This window comes from Stenella coeruleoalba, assembly GCF_951394435.1.
Source record: "Stenella coeruleoalba genome assembly, chromosome: 5".
Classification (NCBI taxonomy): domain Eukaryota; kingdom Metazoa; phylum Chordata; class Mammalia; order Artiodactyla; family Delphinidae; genus Stenella; species Stenella coeruleoalba.
In genome coordinates this window covers 47,548,477-47,572,329 of record NC_137150.1, presented here as the reverse complement: position 1 = coordinate 47,572,329, position 23,853 = coordinate 47,548,477, and the positions used below count along the sequence as shown (strand labels likewise).

Here is a 23,853-nt window from a genome sequence, read left to right as displayed (position 1 = left end):
GGTGTTGGAACATTAGCCACCATAAGACTATGAACTTGCACTTGTAAATTCACACCCACCTCTGTTGATGCCCAGCAAAATGGTCTCTGTTGCTTTCCTTTGGTTACACAGAATAACTTCAGCAGAATAATTCACAACTCAAAATGTATATAGTTGCTCAGATAAAATATGCATAATTTCAATTACAAAGATCATTTTTTTGTCAGTGGTGTTAGGTAGGGTATTTTTTCTTTCAGTGTATAATGGGGGTCTCTGCCTTACCCTACCCGCTGTGCAGCGTTGTAAACTTGATCCCAATTGCCCTCTAGTCTTTTGCTTAGGAAAGTAAATTCTAGGGTTCATGAAAAGCTGTCATTCTTTTGCATAACTTCCAGTGATTTGAGAAAGATCTCTAATTAAGGAACCCCTAGGATATGTAGACTGAAGGGAGCTCATATCTCTGACAGTGAGAAGGCTTGGGGACAGAGGAGCAGTGATACAGCACTAAATCCCAAGGGAGGTTAGTAAGAAGAGCTTGGTGGCCAGGTTGGAGATAATGTTGACTAGGAGACTAGAAGGGGAGAAAACAAGAAAAAACCCCAAAGACCTAATTTGGAAAAAAAAAAAGTTGGAACCATCTAGGGAATAAGAAATGATTCCAGAATTTCGATACCGAAAGATCTTGGGGAAAAGAAAAACACCCTGTTTGGAAGAGAATGCAGTCTTGAGGCTTCATTTTCATAAAAGCAAGCACACCATTTATACTTAGAATTTATGCTAGAGATTAATAAAAATATCCAAAAAATTAAAGGATGGTTTATTTACATTTTATGTAGGACTGAGAAAAATATATTGCCCATATTAAAAAATACTTATCATTTTGGGGTACAACTAGGAAATGGATAAAAATTATGGGAGGAAGGCTAAAGCCTCCCCTTAACACCCCTACTGAATGAGTTGAAGTTAGCATGTGGAGACTTTTCAGAGAATTTTAATTAATTAAATAAAAATAAAAGAGAGAAGACTTGCTTTTTATCAAAAACATTACTGTGAATATACATAGCTTTCTCTCTTGGGTCTGCAGACCATTTCTTCTTGATGTACTAGTAACAATATACACAGTGGAGAATAAAAACCCTCACCCACCCTTCTTAGTCTGTGCATTTCCACATTTTCCAGAAATCTTTGTTTGCGATTCTTATAAACTCAATGGGATACTTAACATCACCTTAAATTCTTGAATCGTCACATTTCATCACCGTGAATCATATTGCTATAGCTGGCTGCCCTGCCTTAAAACTCAGTGACTGTGAACCTAAGGCCACAAATGGTTCCAGAAAGAATTAAGGCAACAGCTGTTTATGGAAAGCAACGTGTGAAGTAGATTGCAGGGGAAAAAATGATTGTTTCAAACACACAGCCTTGCAAAATGGCACATAAGGCTGGAAGAAGTTTTATTGCTCTCAACACGCTGTTCCTTTGCAGTAGGTAATATGCGTTCACTATGACTTCCTCTCACAGTGTCTGCCGTCTCATTTTAGCTGGTGGTGTGAAAGGCTCCAAGGCCGGTAGTGTTCATCAGTGATCTGAATACACTATGGCTCATAGCCCCCATTGCTAACAGAGCAAGAGCTGACAGCTTGAATGCTGGAAGAGGCAAGAAACAAAGTAAAACAGATGTCAAAAAATCCTGTGCTTGTTTGGGCATAAATAGCATGCTGAGGAATCAATTGCTGAAGAAAATCTATTTCTGTCTATTTCCTACCTACTCCTGAGGTTCTTTGGCTAGTATAGTTGGATATCACCCCCCTCCTCTGAAGAAAATCATCATATATATATTAGTGCCAAACTCAAGAGAAACCACACAATCATTATCTACAACATTCTCATTCTAATAAGATGTATTTCTTCCTTAGTGACAGAACTTCTCACATTTGGAGGACAATATCCTTTCAGGGAGTCAGAGTAATGAGAAGAAAATTTCCAGCTGCTGCTACAATTCATAGTACATATATACCCACTGTAGATATGAAAAAAACCCTCTGCAAAGGGCCTTTATACTGCTTTATTGGGAGTGAAATTCTTAATGATAAAAATAAGTTTCTAATTTTATTTTATCTTCACCTAGCTCACAGTAGGGTGTCTTGCACACAGTGGTCATTTAACAAATTCTGCAAAATTATATCCAAGGACCTGGCCGTCGAAAAACTATGTTGGGGATTGGGAATGAGTGTAAAGTAGTCAATTTTCTAAAACCAATTCTGAATTAGAGAAGATACTAGAGAACTACTCAAAGAAATAAATTAACACTCTTCTGTTTTCATCTACACTGAATCTGAGTTCCACAAAGGCAGTAACCGTGTCAGTTTCCTCCCCACTATAATCCCACTGCTTAGAACAATATGTGGGTTATATTCAGTCATGGGCCATCTTTGTGGGTGTTAAGCCTATGTTGCTTCAAAAGGGCCCCATACTTCACCCTTGCCATCACCATCTTGAAATTCTTAATACTTTCTGAACAAGGTACCCCACCTTTTGAGTTCTGTACTCATCCCTGCATATTATGTAGCCAGTCCTTCACTCAGTACATGTGTGGAATGAATAAAAACAAATGAAAAAAAACAATCACCATCTAGCTTTTCCATCCTATGAATTCCAAAATTTTCAGTCGTGTTTGGAGGCCTTCAAATTTAGTCTCTATAACTTCCCTGAAACCAAACCTAGCTTAAATATTCAAAGTTTCATGAATGACACCTTTTTTTTTTTTTTGCGGTACGTGGGCCTCTCACTGTTGTGGCCTCTCCCGCTGCGGAGCACACGCTCCGGACGCGCAGGCTCAGCGGCCATGGCTCACGGGCCCAGCCGCTCCGCAGCATGTGGGATCTTCCCGGACCGGGGCACGAACCCGTGTCCCCTGCATCGGCAGGCGGACTCTCAACCACTGTGCCACCAGGGAAGCCCTGAATGACATCTTTTTAGAAAACAAAAACAAAGGACAGAAATGTACATATCTATATGTTATTTCAGTGTATTTCAACATAACATTTTTTTAATATTTTCCTCGCACATTGTTAAAGTATTCTACACATGATCTGTAGTATAGAGAAATCAAGAGCCAAGCTGATGCAGAAAGTGAATGATGATCTTATTCATTTAACACTTGATAAATATTTATTTTGTATCATATGCTCAGGCCTGAAACAGAAAATGCAGGAAATTTAAAAAGAAACATGCAACTAACTAATAGTTTTCAAAAATTGACTGTAAGGGAAAAGAAGAGGGGAAAAAAGAGAAGACAAGAGTGTGACATTTTCAAAATGCATTTAAATGTTTGTCAAATGGAAAAATGCATAGACCAATGGTCAGAAGTGAGGAAATATAGATGTGTCCATATAAGCATAAAAATGTAAAAATTTCAGTATCTAAGATGACCATAATCATCTACTCTTGTGTCAATAACTTGTTGCCTCTGGTGGGTTAGCTCAACTGAGTAATTAGCCATAGTATAAAACTATAATAATTTAGGCAATATGTTTCTGACATTAGTATAAACAGGTTGATTGATATGATGCTAAATAATATCTGATAGACAAAACTTGGTTTATAAGGGAACTTAATATACTTAATATATTACCAAGAAAGCCGAAAATCATTGAACATGAGAAGTATCACTCATAAATGGTGCTGGAATAATTGTTGAACTATCTGGAAAACACACATAATTTAAGTCCTTGCCCTACACCATATACCACAATAAATTCTAAATGGATTAAACATTTAAATCTAGCAAAATGAAACTATGAAATTACTAGATAAAATTATCTGTATTTATTTATAAGCTGGATAAAAGGCTCTTAAAACTCAAATGAAAGAAAGAAACACAAAAGGAAAACATATAAATATATTGTGCTAAATAAAATTTAAACATGAATATACTGAAAAACAATAATTGAAAAACAAAATATTTGTAACATATGTGACCAAAAAACCCAATTCAATGATATATTACCTACATAGAAAAATGGAAGAAATAAGCAAGCAATTAAAAAAAAATGCATGTGTTAATACATATCAAATAATACAAATGACATTAATGATGAGATGCCATTTTAAACTACTATAACGGATACCATAGTGTGTTGCCCAGATTCCATTTTGGGACTGAAATGCTCATTACTTCAGCTGCTAGGGGTGTTGGCAACTGACAGATTTCAGCTGAGTCCCTCTCCAGAAGTGTCATTAGCTGAAGAGAGACACCTTGGCCAAGGTCACATGCTGTGCCCTAGCAGCCTTCATCTAATGACTGGCCCAATTCTAGAGTACAAAGTCCTGCCGCCTTGTGCCAAGATGGGGCCAATCTGAAAAGCTATTCTAGCTCTGACATTTCTACAGGATTGCCTGAGGCTGGTTGCACTGCATCTCCATTCATTCATCCACCTAACTCAGTTCTGCTTCCCTCACCTCTCACATGTGTTGTCCCCAAGAGCTCTCTTCAATAAGTGTCCTGTGTGCACATCTTAGAGTCTGTTTCCCAGAGAGCTCTACCTACGATACTTGGTAATAGAAGGAGGGTGAGAAAAATCTAGAACTGTAATGAGAAAAAGGATGTTGAGCATCAGTTTCAGCTTCAAGACCAGCTACAGTGGCAGGGATTGTAGTTCATTTCACTAACCTTACTGTTGCAAATTTTCCCGGAAAAGAAGGCAAACTGGAGGAGCTGTTCCCCTAATTAGCAAGCAAGCAATTACAAAAGCAAGTAGATCTGAGTGGCACAAGGCATGGTCTGCAGTAGCAGCTCTGGCAACACTACCCAGCTGAACCACACTGATTCCTCAACTGCTGGACCTGTTGGCAGCACGCAGCTCACAGCCAAGTCTTTCTCCAGAAGAGTTGCCCTCAGCTGAAGAGAAACTCCTCATTCAAGGTCATGCTCCTCCCAGGGCAGCCTGCAGGTTGTTACAAGGGTATCAAATCCCAATCCCCTTGCCTCAAGCCTGCACAATTTTGAAGGGACACCCCAGCTCTCAAATTCTCTGTAAAGGTCGGCAGAACCCTTGTTGAAATTGCATTGCACTTCAATTTCACTCTCTGTCTTATCCTGCTTCCCTAACCTCTCACTTGTGTTGTTCCCAGTAAATCTTTTGCACAAAAATCTTGAAGTCTGTTTTTTAGGGAACACAGTCAACGACACCTATCCTGTTGGGAAACGTGATAAAATAAAAGATATTCTATATGTCTTATTTGGGCATAATAAAAAAGGGCAGGTTTTCCTAAAATACTGCTGATAGAAATTTAAATTGTTATTTTCTGGAGGATGAGTTGAAAATAAACATCATTTCTGAGGTAGTCATTCTATGTAGCTTGATTCATTCTAAGGAAATAATTCTGGAGATAGTCCAAGATTTGGCTATAAGTGTGCTCATCAGTGACTGTGTTCACTACAGCAGCAGAGAGAGAGAACACAAAAAAGTCCACAAACAGGTAAATCATTAAAGAAATTCTTTAGCATAAAAAAGGAATAGCAGTCATTAAATGATTTTGTCAAATATATAATAGCATAGAAGAGGGTATATATTACATTTTAAAAAGAGCTGCTGAAAGTTATATAAAGAATGATTTCATTTCTGTTGGGAAAGAAAAAGAAGTGTATGTTAACTCCCATTCAATACTGTTCCACTTTGTCATTTTTCTGCCTTGTGGGAAATAGCTGAAATTAGCAGACTGAGGACACTGCCTCCTCAAGGCTTACATACCTCTCTTAAGAAACTACTTTCCAAATCTACAGTTAAAGATAGGGAATTCTGCATCATCTTAATGGTCCCTTTTGAAGACTAATAATCATGCTTGTCTAATTGTTCTCTTCAAAATTTCCTCTTTAAGATCAATGCTTTTAGGCTGTTAAAATTATGCATTTTTACATAATATCATGGAAATGAATATCCACTAATGTCCCAAACTTTAAATATATATTGAATTAATGTGGTCACAGGCCCTAATTTGTTGTCTTGAATAAAACCATGTTAAAGGTCAGAAGTTTTTCTCTGAAGAGTTGCTTGGTTGTCCCTGCCAGAAAACCTGTGTTTAGCAGCCCCTCTGCAAAGAATTTCTTCTGCACTAGCTCCGGGGCCCTGAGAAGAATCCCACTGTCATGTAGCAGCTATGTTAGGGCCGATGAAGGGTGGTATTGTTAGAATTAGGGAATACAGACAGTTGGAACCCTTTGATGAGTCTTTCCCTTGGAGTCCTGACTTTCATTATGTTACAATTCAAAGAATTAAGACACAATCTCATCTTCTGAGAAAGGAGGACAGACAGTCCTAGTTCAAAAGCTCTTAAAACCACTTAGATGATTGATAATAGATAACTAGATAGATGATAGATATAGACAATAGATATATACATATATAGATAGATAGATACATAGATAGACAGACAGCAAAAGTGCTGGAAGTACAAGGAACCTCTTTTAGATTTGTCTCTAGCTCTGTCCCAATTATCTTTCCAGGCCTCAGTACCCAAATTTCCACCAGTTTAACAAAAATATTGACAATGTTTAATTCTGAGTGATGGTGTTGATTTTTTACTCTTTTCCATTTTTTTCATATATATATTCTAAATTGTGATACACACATATTGCTTTTATGCTCAGAAAAGTTATGATAACATATTTGTAACAAGTATGACAGACGATTATACTTGCTTTATAAAGCAATATATATGTGTGTGTACATATATCTATATCTACATCTATATCTGTATTTCTTAAGTACAAAATTCACAATTAAAATTTAGAAAACGTACCTCAGCAGCAAACTCATAAAAGGAAATACAAATGACACATATACTTTTAGAATCTGAAAAGAAGTAAAAGGATGTGAGTGGTTTCACTTATCAAATTAGTAAACACTGAAAGGGAGAATAAAATTTGATGCCAGTAAAAATAAGACAGGAACTATCATATAATGGTAATGGATCAATAAATCATATGAAAATTTGAAAACATTTTGATAATAGGTTTTAAAAATTTTTTAAAATATGCTTTCTTTTAACTTCTTTAATCCTCCTGCTTGAAATATTGCCTAGAAAACAATAAAAATATCTAGACAATATATGCAAATAAATATTAATGTCCGCATTCTTAAGAAGAGATAAAAGATCCCATAATATGTGTTTTTATATAAATAGCAAAAGGTATTTGCCACAATAAGTCAGCTTTACAAATAGTTTTAGCTTACTGTCTACTGAAGGTGTGTATGTGTGTGTGTGGGAGTGTGTGTAATATGTATGTTGTTATATGAATAGATAACAAAAGGTAACATGGTCTAAATTATGAAGAGAAAAAACTGAAATGAAAGAAGTCCAAATAACAACAGCTGTTTTCGAGTGGTGGGGTTGTGATTCCTTCATTCTCTCCCTTTTTATACTTGTTTGTACTTCCAAAAATGTTTTACCCTAAGGATGTAATCCTTAGGAAATCAGAAAAAAAAGGAGCAAAAGAACAAACTACAATAAAAAAAAAAAGTCTGAGCTTCCCACAGAACCTTTCATTAAATGTGCATTATTAAACTAAGGATGGTATAATATGGTATTTAGCTCAATAGAATATTATTCAAATTATCTGGATTTTAATCCTTGCTCTGACCATTTCTAGCAGTGTGACTTTAGTCATGCCTATTTACTGATTGTTTGATAATAGGAGATTTAGTTAATTCCTCCAAGCTTCAGTTTTCACATCTTTAAAATGATTATAATGAGTATTTCACAGGATCGTAGGGGGGATTAAATAACTTTAAAAGGGAAAGCATCAAGCGATGTGCCTGACACCCCCTAGGTGTTCCATCAATGTTTGTTGAAGGTAAAACAGTTGGGTGGTTCCACCATTGAAAATCGTGTTTTTTTAAGTGTAGAAACAGCCTTACTTCACAGTTCTGGGTCACAATCTCCCACTCAGACAAAAGAATATCCTAAAAATATCTAAGCCTCTGGATACTAACCAACTCAACAGAGCAATGGCAGTGTGAATATTAGTTCTGGCTTCAAATCCTTTTTTTCCTTTTTATTTACTCTTATTCTTTATTTTCTTTTAACATTTTTGTTGTTTGCTTGCTTGATTTGGGGAATTATTCAGCCTGAATTATCATCCGAGGATTTGTCCCATTCTTTATCTATTAATTAATGGTGAATTTTCATTCATTCCACATTTAAAGCAATATCATTCCATGCATTCAATTCATATGAGAACTTTTTTTCCCTCAAAAAGGAGGAACAAGGAAATAAAAAAGGAGGGACATCTGTATTCATTTTGGACATTTCAGACATGGTAGTTCCAAAGGACTGCGAAGCAGAAATTAATCCCACTGCCTGTGGAGTTCTGAGGATGAGCAGGGCAGCAGATCTCATTTAGAATCCTCCTTTGCCATCTATTAAGAAGTGAGCCTGGCAGAGCTGGCCATGGGGAGGCTTTTTGATTCTCAATTCCTCTGAACATTGTCAGTGTTTAATCAATAGCTATTCCAGGCATCATTAAACATGTGCTCTCAGTTCAAGGTCCTCTGATCGGGATGGTTGAGGGAATTGCTCAGTTTTGCTGTAAAGTGCAAAAAAGGGTGCCTATATTCAGGTTAGCCTACTTGAAAGAGATACAATTTTAAGCCGTACTGCATTAAATGAGACCTGTTTTAATGGGTCACGTGGAATATCAATTATTCTTGATCTCAAAATTTTTGCTTCCAGTGTAGGATATAGCCTACTGAATTTGAGATTCTGCACTTATTAATTTATGCATTCTACAAGGAGAAGGGTTAGCAAATATGTCAGTCATTGGAATGAAGGAAGGCTATTCTTCCACATCTTACATTTTCTATTTCGATGATTCTATACAAGTTTAAATTCCTCATACCATGGGTTTAATCAACTGTGTGACAAAGCAGGACAGTCTGTTTCGACATTCAGAGTGGGGCTGCAGAGACTAACACACAATTTTTTCTTTCTAGTTTTAATCCATTGTTCTGATGTGTATGTGATATGGCACTTAGCGAAACCATCACTAGTCTCGTGGAAATACTAAGAGATGAAACAGTATAGTTCTTATACCACAGGTTCGCATAAAAGTTATAATGAGAAATACAGAAGATTGTTAAATCACTTTCTTTTGGAAATAAGGCCAGGTTGAAATTAGACTGTTTTCAAACTTAAAGAATTTTTACAATGTGAGTTGTAGGAATCAGAGCATTCTCCCTAGACAAAAGAATACTAATTAATTGGTTTGATATAATAATAAATTTGCATCCTTTTCCTTTGAATTCAGAAGAAATGTTGAAATCATAAAATTTTTACCAACATATGAAAGAGAAAATGTTAGCGGCAGAAAATCAATTCAACCATTCTACTGCAATTACTAAAAGTTTGAGCCATATACTATATTCACTTCTAAAATAAATGAATGTGGGCACTGAGATTATGGCAAAGTAGAACAGGCAAAGGCACTCTTCTTGCTATTGGTTTATAATCTATGAATCTCATTTGGTAGGGATGGTGGTAGGATGATGAAGGCTTCTAGTAAATATGAAACCATACAATATAAAGCCTTCAAATCAAAATTTAAACAATGTTAGACAAGAATAAGTCTTGGAACACCTTTCTTTTTACTTTGTTACAAACCATTAGGTTGTTATTGAATAATACAGCAAAATTTTAGAGTCTGAAGCACACCCTATGTTCTTAGAACGTATATAATACAAATGATTGCACTGATTTTGATAAAACTAATTTTAAAACTGTGAAAACTCAAACTACAAAATTGTATATGGTCTCTATGATACTATTTTTTTATAAAATAAAATTCATATGGCTAATACTCTAATAACCTACATTATTAGGGAAAAGAATCTGAAAAAGAATAGCTATATGTATATGTATAACTAAATCCCTTTGCTGTACACCTGAAACTAATGCAACACTGTAAATCAATTATACTTCAATACAAAATAAAAATTTAAAAGAGTCTAAAAAAAAGAGTCAGCAGAATAATTTGTTTTTTGTCTTGATAGATTTTTTTAAAAATTCATATGGTTGAATATACATAGGAAAAAAACCCTGCAGCTTCCTGGTGTCTTAACTCTGACCATCCCAAGTGCTAGATCTCTCACCAGCCTAACCAGAAGGCAATAATCCCTACTGGTTCTCCTTGATTTACACATGGCTAACGCATTTTCCACACTGCACTGCACTGTGAGCCCTTTAAATTTTAACTGGTGTCTTTTCCTTCCTTAAAATGCTTTAACAATAGAGTCCAAACATCCAAACACCTTTTTTGAACAGATGTGCTTGTTTGTTTTAACGTAACTGGATTCAATTGATCAGCTATGCCCAAAAGGCACATTCCATATCTACCACTTACATGCTGAGTGTTTTTCCTCAAGTTGCTTAAACTTTCTAAGTCTCATTCTTCACATTGCTGAAAGAGTGATAACAAGAGCACCTACCTCTCAGGGTTTTATGAAGTGTAAATGAAACAGTGAATATAAGATTAACACTGTGCCCCAATAGATAGCACACACTCCATAAATATTAGCCATTGTTATCATTTAACAACAGGTCCACATTCACACAGCTAGTGGGTGCAAAGCTGGGATTCTAACTTAGAGCTTTTTGGCACCAAGCTTCGTGATCTTCCTGCTATGCACTCTGTATATCAGATGTCTTCAGGGAAATTTGGATGAATACTGGCTCCCATTCAGTTCACAGTCAAATCCTCTCACACAAGCCTGTAGCGCAGAATCTCTACATTGTCGATTGAAGTGAGAGCCATAAGATTTAGACACCAGACACTGGGGAGACAAGGTTGACATTCTGTTGTGAAAGCCTAAGTGTCTGACTGGTATTCTTGCCCAGACAGAAGGCCAGCCCACCGCAGCCCAGACCAACCAGTGCGGGAGTCTACAGAAGGAGCCAACTTTTACTTCCAAGGGGGAACACAGGGAATCTACTTAAATTCCCAAGCATGGGATGAAATAAGACTAAATTACCATACCGTACAGCCTGGAAGAGAGAAGCTTAGCAAAGGTTACGTGGCAGACGTACTCAACTCCTTTCTCCCCTTCAAAAAGTATAAAGCACATTTCAGCACACTTCCCCATGGTGCTTATTGATTTCAGACCAGTCATCTACAGGGCTGTAAACCCAAGCCTGTGATTCCAAAGCTGTCCTATTAACCTCTGTGAACCCTGGTTTCATTATCTTTAAAATGAGAGTAATAATATCTCCCTCTTAAGGTTGTTGTGAGGATTAGAGATGAGATTTTTTAAATCATTGTCATTATTATTACTAATGGACATAGCCAGAATTACTTCCAAATTATAATTACTTAGGTTCTAGAATTTGATCTCTGGATGAATTAATGTGTCTGAAGGGAGAGTACATAGACTATGCTTGCTGAGTTTGTGGACGACATGTCAACCCAGAGGACCGAGCCTCGAGGAGACTTGCCTTTCCCTGGGGATGCCCCATATATCCCAGTAGCCTTAATCCACCCAAACCAGCAAGTGCGCAGGGGCAGGAGTCATGTGGTCTTGGTTGTTAGGTTGATGGTTATGTTCTTGTCTGATGACTACTGAAGAGACGGTCTCTGAAATGCTTTCAGTGTCAGAGTTCAAAGCCCTTTCCCGCCTGTCTCCTTCTTTGGCTCAAACTTTAACCCTGCTTTGGGCCTGTGCTTATACGTAGCACCTCCACCCGCCTTCAGAACTCATATGCTCAGAATATGTATTTATCTACTGAGGACTCAGTATGCAGCCTGACTTCTGAATAGTGACCCCAGACCTTTCCCTTAGGTTTTGTGTCTTACTCCTTGTCCTGTGACAAGAAAATGATTGGAAATGACAGCCTGCATTCTTATCACAGCTTTGCCCTTGACTCCCATTAATAATCATACATATATCCTGTCTTTATGAACTGGTTGCTCAGTATCAGGCTCTAGGCTCTACAAAGCCCTAGGTAGTCTTCCCACCCTTATGGTGTGGAGGCCAGTCTTTGTTCTCCTGACATGCTCTGGCATTGACAACGATACCCGGGATTTCTGAGAACAAATAGGCAAACCATTCCACTGAATGACAGGTTCATATCTTTTCTAAATCTGGGGTTTAAAGTACTGTCTATGATGCTTTAAAAGAGCCAAGTGATAAATCTAGGATTGAATTTGGTTAGTTTTATTCCATTTATATTCCATCTACTTCCAAAGATGATTTGAGGCTGTGTACGATCTAAAACATATCTATAATAGAACCACTAAAGCTATGGTTTAAAAAGAGGGGGAAAGGTACAAAAAATAACCACTGCAGCAAAACAAGAACCATGTTATGAAGTGGGGTGGAGAAAACTAAATTAGGAATATAGGTTAAAAAGAGTCTATGCAATTAAGCCTTCAACGTACTGCTGGGTTTCCTAAGAGCCAAAGCCATGCATTATATAATTCTTCTTGTCTAATAAAGAGAAACAGATCATAAGAAGGGGAACATGCCCTTACTTTTAAACAAAGCATACTTTATTATAAGGATCTTTATATTTTAAACCCTAAACAAATACAGGGTCATTTAATAAAAGTAAACACTTTATTTCAGTCACATGCTAGGTCCTGAGGATACAAAAGAGATTAAAGCCTAGTGGGGGAGACAGACAAGAAGAGAAACTTTATAATCCATTGTGAGAGGCTCTATTAGAGACATGCCCTTGGCTCTATGTGGTGTATGACGTAATATTCCACAAGTGCTGTTTTGACTCGGTTTTGAAGCCATGGCTCAGAAGCCTCAGTTCCCCTACACAGAATAAGCTCCCACCCCAACTATTGAATACTTCCCTTATCAGACATTCTAGAGTTAAGATACACACAGACCCAACTGCCAGAGGTTCCCAGGTACCTAACATCCAGGGATGCCCCCTTCTCCCTTGGGGTTGTGGAATTATTCAGAGCACCTAATGCCCAGGAAGACTGAGTTTAGCCTAACCCCACCCCACTTGCCATATATAAGCCACCTCCTATCAGCTTGCTTGTTACCCTGTCCTGGGTGTAACCCAATGTGTAGCCCTGAGTGCTACCCTTCTCTCACTTGGAGCTGTAAGTAACAAGGGTTTTTCCTTTCATCTATCTGAGTGTCTTTATGTTGTGTCCCACCATTGAAAGAAGCTCTAAATCTATAAACGATCTACAAATCTTATAAAACAGGTGACAAATTTGGATTATAAGTATGGGAGTAGATCTGGAAAGTCTCCTCAGAGGAGGTGATTCTAACCTTTGCTTTCAAAGAGAGGAGAAGTCAGGTGAGGAGAGGCGGGGAGGAAAGCATAGGAGGAGAGAGGGGAAAATGTTGACTTGGACTCAAATCCAGGAACAAGCCTGTGCAGAAGCAGGGAGTGTCTGACAGATGGAACAGTAAGACAAAGGTGTAGGAGTGTGGAAACCTCTGGTACACGTAAGGAACTGCAGCTTTTCAGTGTGTCTGAGCCTGGAGCATGAAGTACAGAGTAGAAACACAGCAGGTAAGCAGAAGTAACCAAAAGTCAGACCCTGAAGCATCTTGTAAGCCCTAGTAAGAATTTTGAGTTAATTCTAAAAGCTATATAGAGACAATAAAAGGTTTTAAGGATGGTAAAATAATTTTTTTTTGTTTTGATTTCTTGTTTTTGTTTTTTGCGGTATGCGGGCCTCTCACCGTTGTGGCCTCTCCCGTTGCGGAGCCTCCCGTTGTGGCCTCTCCCTGGTGGCGCAGTGGTTGAGAGTCCGCCTGCCGATGCAGGGGACATGGGTTCGTGCCCCGGTCTGGGAAGATCCCACGTGCCGCGGAGTGGCTGGGCCCGTGAGCCATGGCCACTGAGCCTGCGCGTCCGGAGCCTGTGCTCCGTAATGGGAGAGGCCACAACAGTGAGAGGCCCGCGTACCGCAAAAAAAAAAAAAAAATGTCTCTATGATTATTGTTGTTAGAAAATGCAAACGTGATTTAAACCATGTGGCTCTTGTCAGCTGCTAGAAAACTATACTGGGATATTAGATTTGGATTTAAGTGTTATGCTCATATCTGGTATTTGCAAGCACTTAATCCTTCTGCTGCTTCTAGATGGAGGTAGTACTATTTTATGTTTCACGTCTTTTTGCACTTTGGACCCCGTGAAAATGCATAAGCTGCCTAAAGCTTGCTGCCTCCAGTGCTTTTGGAAACAGGGAGATATAAATCTTCAACCTAGTGATAAATGAGAATGAGAATATTTTACCATTCAGTGAAAATATTGTTGTGAATATTGCTTTAAAGCTCCAAAAATGCAAAGAAAAAGGAAGTGCAACAGGGAGTTGTTAAAAGAATCAATGAACGTATGTTTGCTAAAAAACTAGCAACAAAGCTGCCCAGTGGAAGCCATCTGATCACCAAAGTAAGTTTATAACTATAGTGTCTGACCCTCCGTAATTTTATTTAGTCCTGTGCCTATAGCCAACTGCAAGTATAGAACTAATATTAATATTATGAGCTAATTTTTATTGATTGCTCGCTCTGTGTCAGGCACTGCACTAAGGATTTCACTGTAACTTTTCCTTACTACCCGCTACATATGGAGAAATGGAGTTTTGAACAGCTAAGTGACAGCTCAAGGTCACACACCTTTTATACAGGGTAGCTATGTGGTAAAGTTAATATTGTTACCCTGAAAAATTGGCACTTTTTTTTCCCAAGACATGCTGTTTTCAGATTATCAATATTTTTCTCACAATCCTAAATCCCATTCTCTATTTTCATAAACAAATAATTTAAAGAGAAGTTCCTGTATTTTTAGTTGCACACAATTCAGAATCTCCTATTCTCAGTATCTTTGTGCATTGAATAGGTACTCTGATTGTGGGAAAATAATAAAGGTAGATACATAATAATTATAAATTACTGATTCAAGCCACCATTTACTGAACTTCGATTATGTGCCAGGTATTATTTTAATCTCTTCATATTTTTGTTCATCCCATACAGGGGGTATTCTGTAATGCACTATGAAATTATTTGGGAAACGTAAGACAGCAAAATTATTTAGTGCTTAAAAGTAGGGTTTTATTATTTATTTGATATATGTTATGAAAATCTTACATTTAAAAATACTTTACAAATATAGCTAGAAAAAATTCCTAGATAAAAAAAAAAAAGAAAACAAAAAAAAATAAAAAATTCCTAGAGATTATTCTGAAGGAAGACCTGTGAATTTACTTTCCACATAGAGAGAAAGAAGAAAAGAAAAGGCAACTGGCAAGGATGAAGACCACTGGGCTAACATTTCATCACTTTGTTTTGTTTTAACGTTGGATACAGAAGGTAAAGTTTATCGCACTGCTCAGTTCAAGAAAAATTCTTATCACTCCCCAGTCCTTGGAAGGACCACTCTTGTTTCATTTGTTCACTTTTAGCCCAGAATACACTCTCAGTCTCCCCCATTCCCCATTCTAGTGTGTTAAATACATCCCTCTTTATAAGGTTTGTGTCCTTGTGCAATGTATAATATTGATTTTTGTGAATTATTATCCTGGTTATATTAGGTATAGATACAGTTAGAGAGACAGAGAAAGAGATAAAAGTGATATGAACTCTTGAAGATCAGAGATTAAGAAACTGGACCAAGATCACACAACTCTTATTCGATGCAGTAGAATTCAGACCTTAGTCTGACTCTATCGAAAACTGTCAGTCTTACCTTCCCAAGTCTGAAGACTGTAGAAAAACTGTAGAAAAAAAAAGATTTCTGAATGCATTCCTAAAATCCATTGGATTTGGAAATAGGTTTTGAATTGGGTTAATTATCAACAAAACGGATAAAAACTTGGGAAGTTCATGATTTTTTTTCAAGCCCACATATAGGGAACGAGGACGGCAGAGGAGAAGTGTTCCTTAGATTCAACTTTGAGGAATTAAATATATCACCTACCACACAGAAGTGATTAATATTGCGAGGGCGATGAATTTGATAATGACTGAGAGATGCCATCAACCTGACAAACTAAACAATTTTTTTAACCTGACATAGCCCTATTCAAGACATCAGCTGTCATCTGAAATGAATTCTGCTTCTAATTTGTCTTCATAAATAATGCAATTAATTGAAAGGTAGTTACAATGAAAGTCTTTAACTTCCTTCGTCTCCAATTTGAGGGCAATCTCTTTGCATTCCCTAGAAAGAATCTTCCACTCCTTTTATCAAATAAAACTTAGACATCACTGATCAGAACACTGAGATCAAAAACAAAAGAATCCATTGTGTGAAGACCACCACATCTAATAGTTTTCTCAATCCTTTTTTTCCAAGTTTAGCATTATCTTAAAATGTGAAACATAAAGATCTGATGTAAGAAAATTTATTCAAGCTCAAAATTTTACTAAGAATATCTATTTAATCAAGCTTCCAGGCTGTACATCTACCCTCTTCTTGCCACCTAACTTCTGTTTATTTAGAATTAAAAAATGACCTCTGATTCTATTATGTTGCACACTTCATCACACAGAAAAATCTTTGGTTTACAGCTTCCAGGTAACCTTTCTTCTTCCTTCCCCCCAACCTCATTTAGTGAGAATAAAAAGGAACCATTGAACAAAAGCAGTTCCTGACCACTTCCAGCAAGTGGAAATAAAGAATTCTTGTGTTAAAGATGAAAATAATTAAAATGCTTTTTATCTGAGGTTTCCCTGTGCAGACACCAGTGACTCCATTTGTTTATTTGTGAGTACAGATGTTAATAAACCTATGTGCTGAAGGCATGAAAGAGAGGTAAGAGAACTATGCAAGCATTAAAACTTTCAATCATTTAATTACTTTTTCCCTCTGGGAAGGCGAATTTCAACAAATATAGCAGAGGAAGGACATGATTATGAACGGAGATTTGAGCTGAGCATGTTTCACAAGGTTGTTATAAAAAAGAAAAAAATGGAAAGACAAAGATTTTGTGAGGTATACCAAATTATAGCTAAAACCTTACAAGTTACTTAAAACGCAAATTACACAGCTAAATACAGAAAATTTGGGTAATATAATTATTTTGGTATCTAGCCCCTGGCTGTTACAAAATAGCCACTGGCAAAAGAAGAAGTTTAGTCTACATTATCATTACTTATATTTAGTCATATCTACTAAAGTCTGCCTCTCAACAATGAGAAAATCTTCAATTCAAAGCTCTCAGAAGATAATTTTGTATTTTGTTCGAAGTCCAAAAGCTAGAAATACTGCAAGTTTGAGTTTTTCCCCAACGAGCAAGTCCATCTGGGTAAAGTCCTTACATCTTTTTACATTCTAATAATAGCTAACATTTAACTAATACTTGCCAGATATTTTATAGGTATTGACTTCTGTCTAAAAGTAGAAGAGTAAAATGGAGATAGACTAGAGAAGGGGGAATAAAGAAGAGATGAGTGTATTAGTCTGCTTGGGCTGCTGTAACAAAATACCCTGGTCTGGGTGGCCTTATCAGTTTATTTTCTCACAGTTCTGGAGGCTGGAAAGTCTAAGGTCAAGGTTCTAGTAGGGTTTGGTTTCTGGTGAGAGCTCTCTTCCTGGCTTCAGATGGCCACCTTTCAGCTAGATCCTGGTATGGTGGAGACAGCAAGCTCTCTGCTCTCTCTTCTTATACAGGCACTGAACCCGTCATGAGGGTCTTCCACCCTCATGAGCTCATCAAAACCTAATTATCTCCCAAAGACTCCACCTCCAAATACCATCACATTGGAACTTGGGGCTTCAACATGCACATTTGGGGGACACAATTCAGTCCATAGCAAGGAGAGAGGAAGATGATCGAAAGTCAGAACCGGGTAACAAGAATGTAAGTACAGAGAGGCAGCAGTCAAAGGTGAAAATTGTGCTGTCAGGAAGTCAAGAGGAAGATTTAGAAAAATGAGTGGTTAATAGTGTCAGAGGCCATTGAGAAAGGCATGGAAAAGACTCCTCTGAAAGCTGATAATTAGAAGGTCATTAGTGTCTTTCATTTGGTCTGAAGCCCAATTGCACACATATAAAACTATATGTTACAATGTATCATTAAGGCAACACTAAATCATATGGTATTAGAAGAAAAAGAAGGAATGCTTTTGGCTGGGGTCACCAGAGAAGGTTTAACAGGCCAACGGACATTGAACATGGAACATGGTAAGTAGACTTTTGACAGGTGGAGTCTTGGTGAGAGAGAAGTCTAGGTTGAGTAAGGTAAGGTGTGGAAGTGGAAAAGGGCATAGCTGACTTGGAGAACTGAGAGTAGCCAGGTTTGTTGGAGAATATGATAGAAATGTAAGAGAGAAGTGATAAATTTGCACTTATAGGGTGATAATATAAGGTGGATTTCTTTCATCAATAGCTATTATGAAAATACATTATTTTAACCCTCAGCTCTATTTATTAAAATAGAATATAAGAATTTCATTTCACAGTACCTTTATGATTTTTCTTAGTCTTTTAAAATATTAATCAGAAATTATTTTAAAGCATTTGGTTAGAAGTGAAATTAGCCAGATTCTCCTGAAAACTTCTTTTGTTCAGAGTGAAAGTTACTTGATTTCTTTGGATCTCAGACTTCTTATCTCTAAAGTAGATTAGGCTGAATTAGTCCCTGGATTCCTCCAAAATATGATTCTATGATACAGAAAACAGTATTTTCAAAAAAGCACCAAAGTGTAGTTATTGCTTTCATTAAAAACATTGAAGTCATGAACTCATTTTTATTAAACTGGATATAAAATTCTCACTCACTGTTTTTATGTGGGACTTTCTAAAGTCTAAGTTCTTTATATAATTTTCAAATAAAATCTGAGCTCTACAAAATAATTATTCCACAGAATCCAATTGCGTTTTAAAAAATACAGGTTAGCAGATGATATGTAACAAATTAGTAATTTGGGGAACTCCATAATATTATAACACTTTAGAGATGCAGTAACTTTAAGGTCATTTTGTCCAGTTTCACATGAGGAAACTAGACTGTAGAGACTGTAGAGAGATTAAGTGATTTGCTGAAGGCCACGCACCAACTTGGATTCCACCGTGCCACTGTTCCTGGTCCATGGACGAGAGTCAATGGTGGACCAGTATGAATATTTCTGTCTTTCTGATGATGGCTAAACTCTAGTTTCCATTTTTTTAAAGCCGTTGGTTTCCAAGTAAAGGGAAATTTAAAAGTATATGTATTACTTGGTAATATCTGTGTTAATGGAGACCACTGAGAGCAAAGCAAATCTGGTCAAAATTTCATTTTTGACTGCTTTCCTATGCTATGTCTGGACCCTTCACCAACCAGGTGTAACCATGCTGCTCAAGGACAAGGACCCAGACCTCTGGTCCAGAATCCCATTATAAAGGAAGGTGTAGGGAGAAGCAGTCATTGACCAGCTTAGCCTCGGACTATGTGACAGTGTCATGAGACTGTATCATGATATAACAGTATCATGAAATCCTCCCACATATACACCTTTTAAAGAAGCACCATCATAAGGACAAAATTATATGGGGGATATTTTGAAGTGTCATAGATACCTTTAAAAATCTCAAGAAAGTAATAGGCCCTTGCCACCAGTAAAGTGACATGCATTCCAAAAATTTGCAGACAAATTCAGGGGCTCAAACTGAGGGTCACTGAGGCCAAGATCCCCAGGGATCACATTTTATCAGCAGTCCAGGCAGTACTTTATGGGGAACCAAGTGGCCTGCACACTATAGCTGGATATTATGAACCCCCTCTCTTAACACCACTTTGTGTAACTTTATCATTCAGGTGGAGGCTGACTAGTAACTGTTGGCCATATGTCCCCACAAGTGCACAGCTCTTAGAGAGGAGATCCTTTCTTGAAATGAAGTCATCTTAAACTCTGTAAGGATTTGGGGTACAAGAAGTTTACTGCTGCTGTGATTAAGAGAAAGTGCAAAAAGTACCAGCGGCTCTAACTCAAAAAGTCACACTAGCTTAGGACTATGACTGATGGGCAGAATGGGGCAAAGGAAGGGAAAGAAGGTCGAGAGGAAGGAAGAAATGGAGGCAGTTAATTTCAAGGACTCTAAAGTAGCGGAATCATAAAATTCCATAACTCCATCTTCTCTTCTGTGACTGGTCATGAAGAATTTCTGTCTACTACAGTTTCCTGGTAAGATCAACCACCATTCTCAGTTTCCTGCCAGGTAACAAACACCAAAGGGAAAGTGGACTAATTGAATTGTCCTGCTTTTAAAAATATCTGACCCTTGCTACAATATTACTCAAAATACAAACCAATGTGAGACTCAGTTCTCTACGGTACACCCTTTCTTTCAAAGCAAACAAACAGTTCTTATCCTCAAGCTCACGTCATTATTAGTATTTAAATACAAAATACTTATATTCTTCTTGAGTTCATTTTAACAAGACTGCTGTAATTGTGTCAACTGAGGTTCTTAGGACCATTCTTTGAAACCAGAACCAGTAGATTCATGTGAGAGAGGCATGAACATTTCCACAAAGGTCAATTGCTGGACTCTTGAGTCCAGTATTTCTGTGGAATGACATCCAAGGGGTTAAAGGCTTTAAAATGACTGCAATCATGAAATCCATATTTCTCTTTAGCTTAATTTTTAATTTGTACACTATGTTGAAATTCTGTACGAGGAGAGGATCAGCCTACGCAGCTGCAAATATGCTATTGCCATAGTGTCCCTGTGTCTGTACAGGATGGATTTTAAGGAATGGAAATAGAAATGATAAACCATAATATTCTTATCCAAGTCCACCTTTGACCTGAGGTCATTGAAACAAAAGTTGGAAAATTCCAGAGCAATGGTGGTGAGGAACAAGGAAAGAGCTTAATGATTTTACTAAGAAATAGTTAATAACTTCCAGAGTTTAGAAAATTAATTACACCTGAAGATATAATTTTAGTTGATCACTAGAGTGTTTATTTTGCCTCATCGCAAAGACCGGATACCATAGATATATAAAATTCATTACTTTGCAAAATATTTTTATATCAGACACAAAAATTCACCAGCTCAATCTTTACCACTAAATACCATATCTGCATGTATAGGTAATCCTGCCCCTAAATATTTTGTGACTGAGAGAAGTTAGAGTGGTAGTTTAAGGATATTACCAGCTGAAGTCTTTACAGGTTGGGGATGGAGATGAGGATGGGAAAGGGATTCCTGTCGCAACAAGCAGTAATTTTGCAAAAAGAAGGGGATATTTGGGAGATTACAAAAATATGCATGTGCTGCTGTCCCACCACTGGTGCCTGCTGTAGATACTGAGTTCCCTGATACTACGATATGGCTTCTATCTGCATCTTCACTCAACTTTGGAAAAGTCCTTTCTTTGCTCTCAAAACCTCCATTTTCTTCTATCAAAATCAGATCTATGGGCTTCCCTGGTGGCGCAGTGGTTGAGAGTCCGCCTGCCGATGCAGGGGACACGGGTTCGTGCCCCGGTCCAGGAAGATCCCACATGCCGCGGAGCGGCTGGGCCCGTGAGCCATGGCCGCTGAGCCTGCGCGTCCGGAGCCTGTGCTCCATGACGGGAGAGGCCGCAACAGTGAGAGGCCCGCGTACCGCAAAAAAAAAAAAAAAAAAAAAAAAAAAAAAATCAGATCTATGACTAGGACATCTTTACCTGTTTCACCTGGCTTTCTCTCATTTCCTATGTTAGGAAAAAGAGACAGTATATGTTATGAAGTTAAGCAAAACTGGCTGATTTCTATCCCAAATTTCATAATTATAGAATACTCATAAAATGCTAATAATTTTGAGTAGATGGACCAGTTAACAAACCCTGTATAAATTAAACCAGCAATTAAATTGTGTTGTATAAGGTGCTATTCTTTCAGTATAAGATATTTTTCAAAGGGACCTGGAGGTGAAATCAGAATGTGCTGGATGCCATCTGAGGAGCATCATTCAATAAAAAAAAAAATTTTATGTAAATTACTTCAGTTAAAAAAGAACATTTCAGGGAGATCAGCTCAGTGCTTTGCGACCACCTAGAGGGGTGGGATAAGGAGGGTGGGAGGGAGACGCAAGAGGGAGGGGATATGGGGATATACGTATGCATATAGCTGATTCACTTTGTTATACAGCAAAAACTAACACAACACTGTAAAGCAATTATACTCCAATAAAGATGTTAAAAAAATAAATTAAAAAAGAACATTAATAAATCATACAGGAAACACAGTATTTTTAAAGTTTTTCTGTTTTTTTCCTGCGTACATACTCATTTTAGGAAATTCATAAAATTCAGAAACATACAAAGACAACAATAATAATCTTACCACCCAAAACTGATATCTAAGAACATTTTGATACACAATAAGTGTATAGGAACCTCAGATTTAATGTGTGTAGTTTTAACTGTTCTTGAGAAACCCTAAACTCATTATATAATCTGTCATAATTTTTGCTGTTATAATCACGAGTCCACTTCTGAGTCTGGTTTGAAATGAGTGAACATTGTAGCTAGTGATTGTAACAGCCCAGCCTCCTCTCTTTATTGTGAGTCTGTGCTGAACTTGTTGTATATAAGCAGTAATTAACAAATTTATACTTTACTGCGTGTGGCAGAAATGATACCTAAGGAACAGTCACACATTTGGGGGGATCCAAGTTTTGCTTGTGAATGTTAATTTCTATATTTACTTCCCCATCTTTTTTGTCTTTCAGTCTTTTAATAGCAAAATATCTTTTTTTAAATTCTAAGAGATAGAATTGTACTTGAAAATTGTCAGCTTCTATAGATGTTTTTACAATAGAAAAACGTTTTCTTCCTGCCCCTACGTGGGCAGGTCGATTTTCACTGAAAACAACTTCAAGCTGGTTCTAATGTTTACTCACTTATGCAGGTGCGTTCATCAGCATGGAGACTGTACTCCGTATCACATGCACAATGGAAGGTGCCCAGGGTGTTAATACAGCGCTGTTGGCAGCCTCCACTCACTACCGTACATTCATCAACATCTAGAGGAGGAAGACAGATGGTCAGGATTACAATGTCATTCCAATGTCAGCTTCAGAGAAGTGGCACAATATTTCTTTGATACACAGTATATGTTTTATTGCACAAAGGCACCATCTCTGTTGCCACAGTTCTTTGCCTGTTTGATCCATTTTACTCCACAGTATAAACAAAAAAATGTAGATAGAAACTTTATTGAGCTTTTGAAAGCCCAGCAACGATGAGCATAGTGATTGTCTCACAATTTTCTATTCTTCACATCCTGATTAATTAGACGGATCTGAGATATAGATATTTCCTTAGGGAAGGGAACCTGGAGGGGAGAATTACAATGAGCTACCCTATCTGGAGCAGCACACACGAGTAGATAAACACCTTTACTGGTCTGACGCTGCTGAATAAGGTCAGTAATAGAGTTAATACCTTGACTCTCCTTCTCATGGGATATAGTGGACATCAGGGCAGAGACAGATCAATTCAAATAAAGCCATGGTTTGGAGTTCTTAAAAACACATGGATACATTTGCTCCGTTAACTCAGATTCTTCCTTATCTTTCAGGGCTCCACTTTCTGAAATACTTAGCATGTTTATGTTTGAAGTTACATTAATTTAGACTAAATGAAAAGAGGTCAAGACTCATGGTCACCTATGTCTGACGATCAGTCAAGTTTATGATAAATGAATAATATTTGTCTTCCTTTGGAAAGGAAAACGAATTTATCTCTTAGAACCTATACTTCCTTGTACCCTATACAATCAGTTCTGATATATCTAAAATCACAACAAGAAGATATCCACAAACACAGGGAAAGCTTTTCAGATAATCAGTGATTTTTCAGATAATCAGAGCTTCTAAATTTTCCTGTTCAGAGAATCTGTTTTGTGACATGTTCCAAAGTAAAAA

At 37.3% G+C, this 23,853-nt stretch overlaps 1 protein-coding gene across 25 annotated transcripts in view; it reads right to left on the bottom strand.

Moving 5' to 3' along the window:
• The window catches only part of LOC307187328 (uncharacterized protein), a 666,419-nt gene that overhangs the window by 202,442 nt on the left and 440,124 nt on the right, over positions 1 to 23,853 (bottom strand). For all 25 annotated transcript variants that reach the window (XM_079923227.1, XM_079923220.1, XM_079923230.1 and 22 more), the window contains one exon: positions 22,828 to 22,950. In XM_079923227.1, coding sequence (XP_079779353.1) covers positions 22,828 to 22,950 — 123 coding nt within the window. The remainder of the gene's footprint in view (positions 1 to 22,827; positions 22,951 to 23,853) is intronic.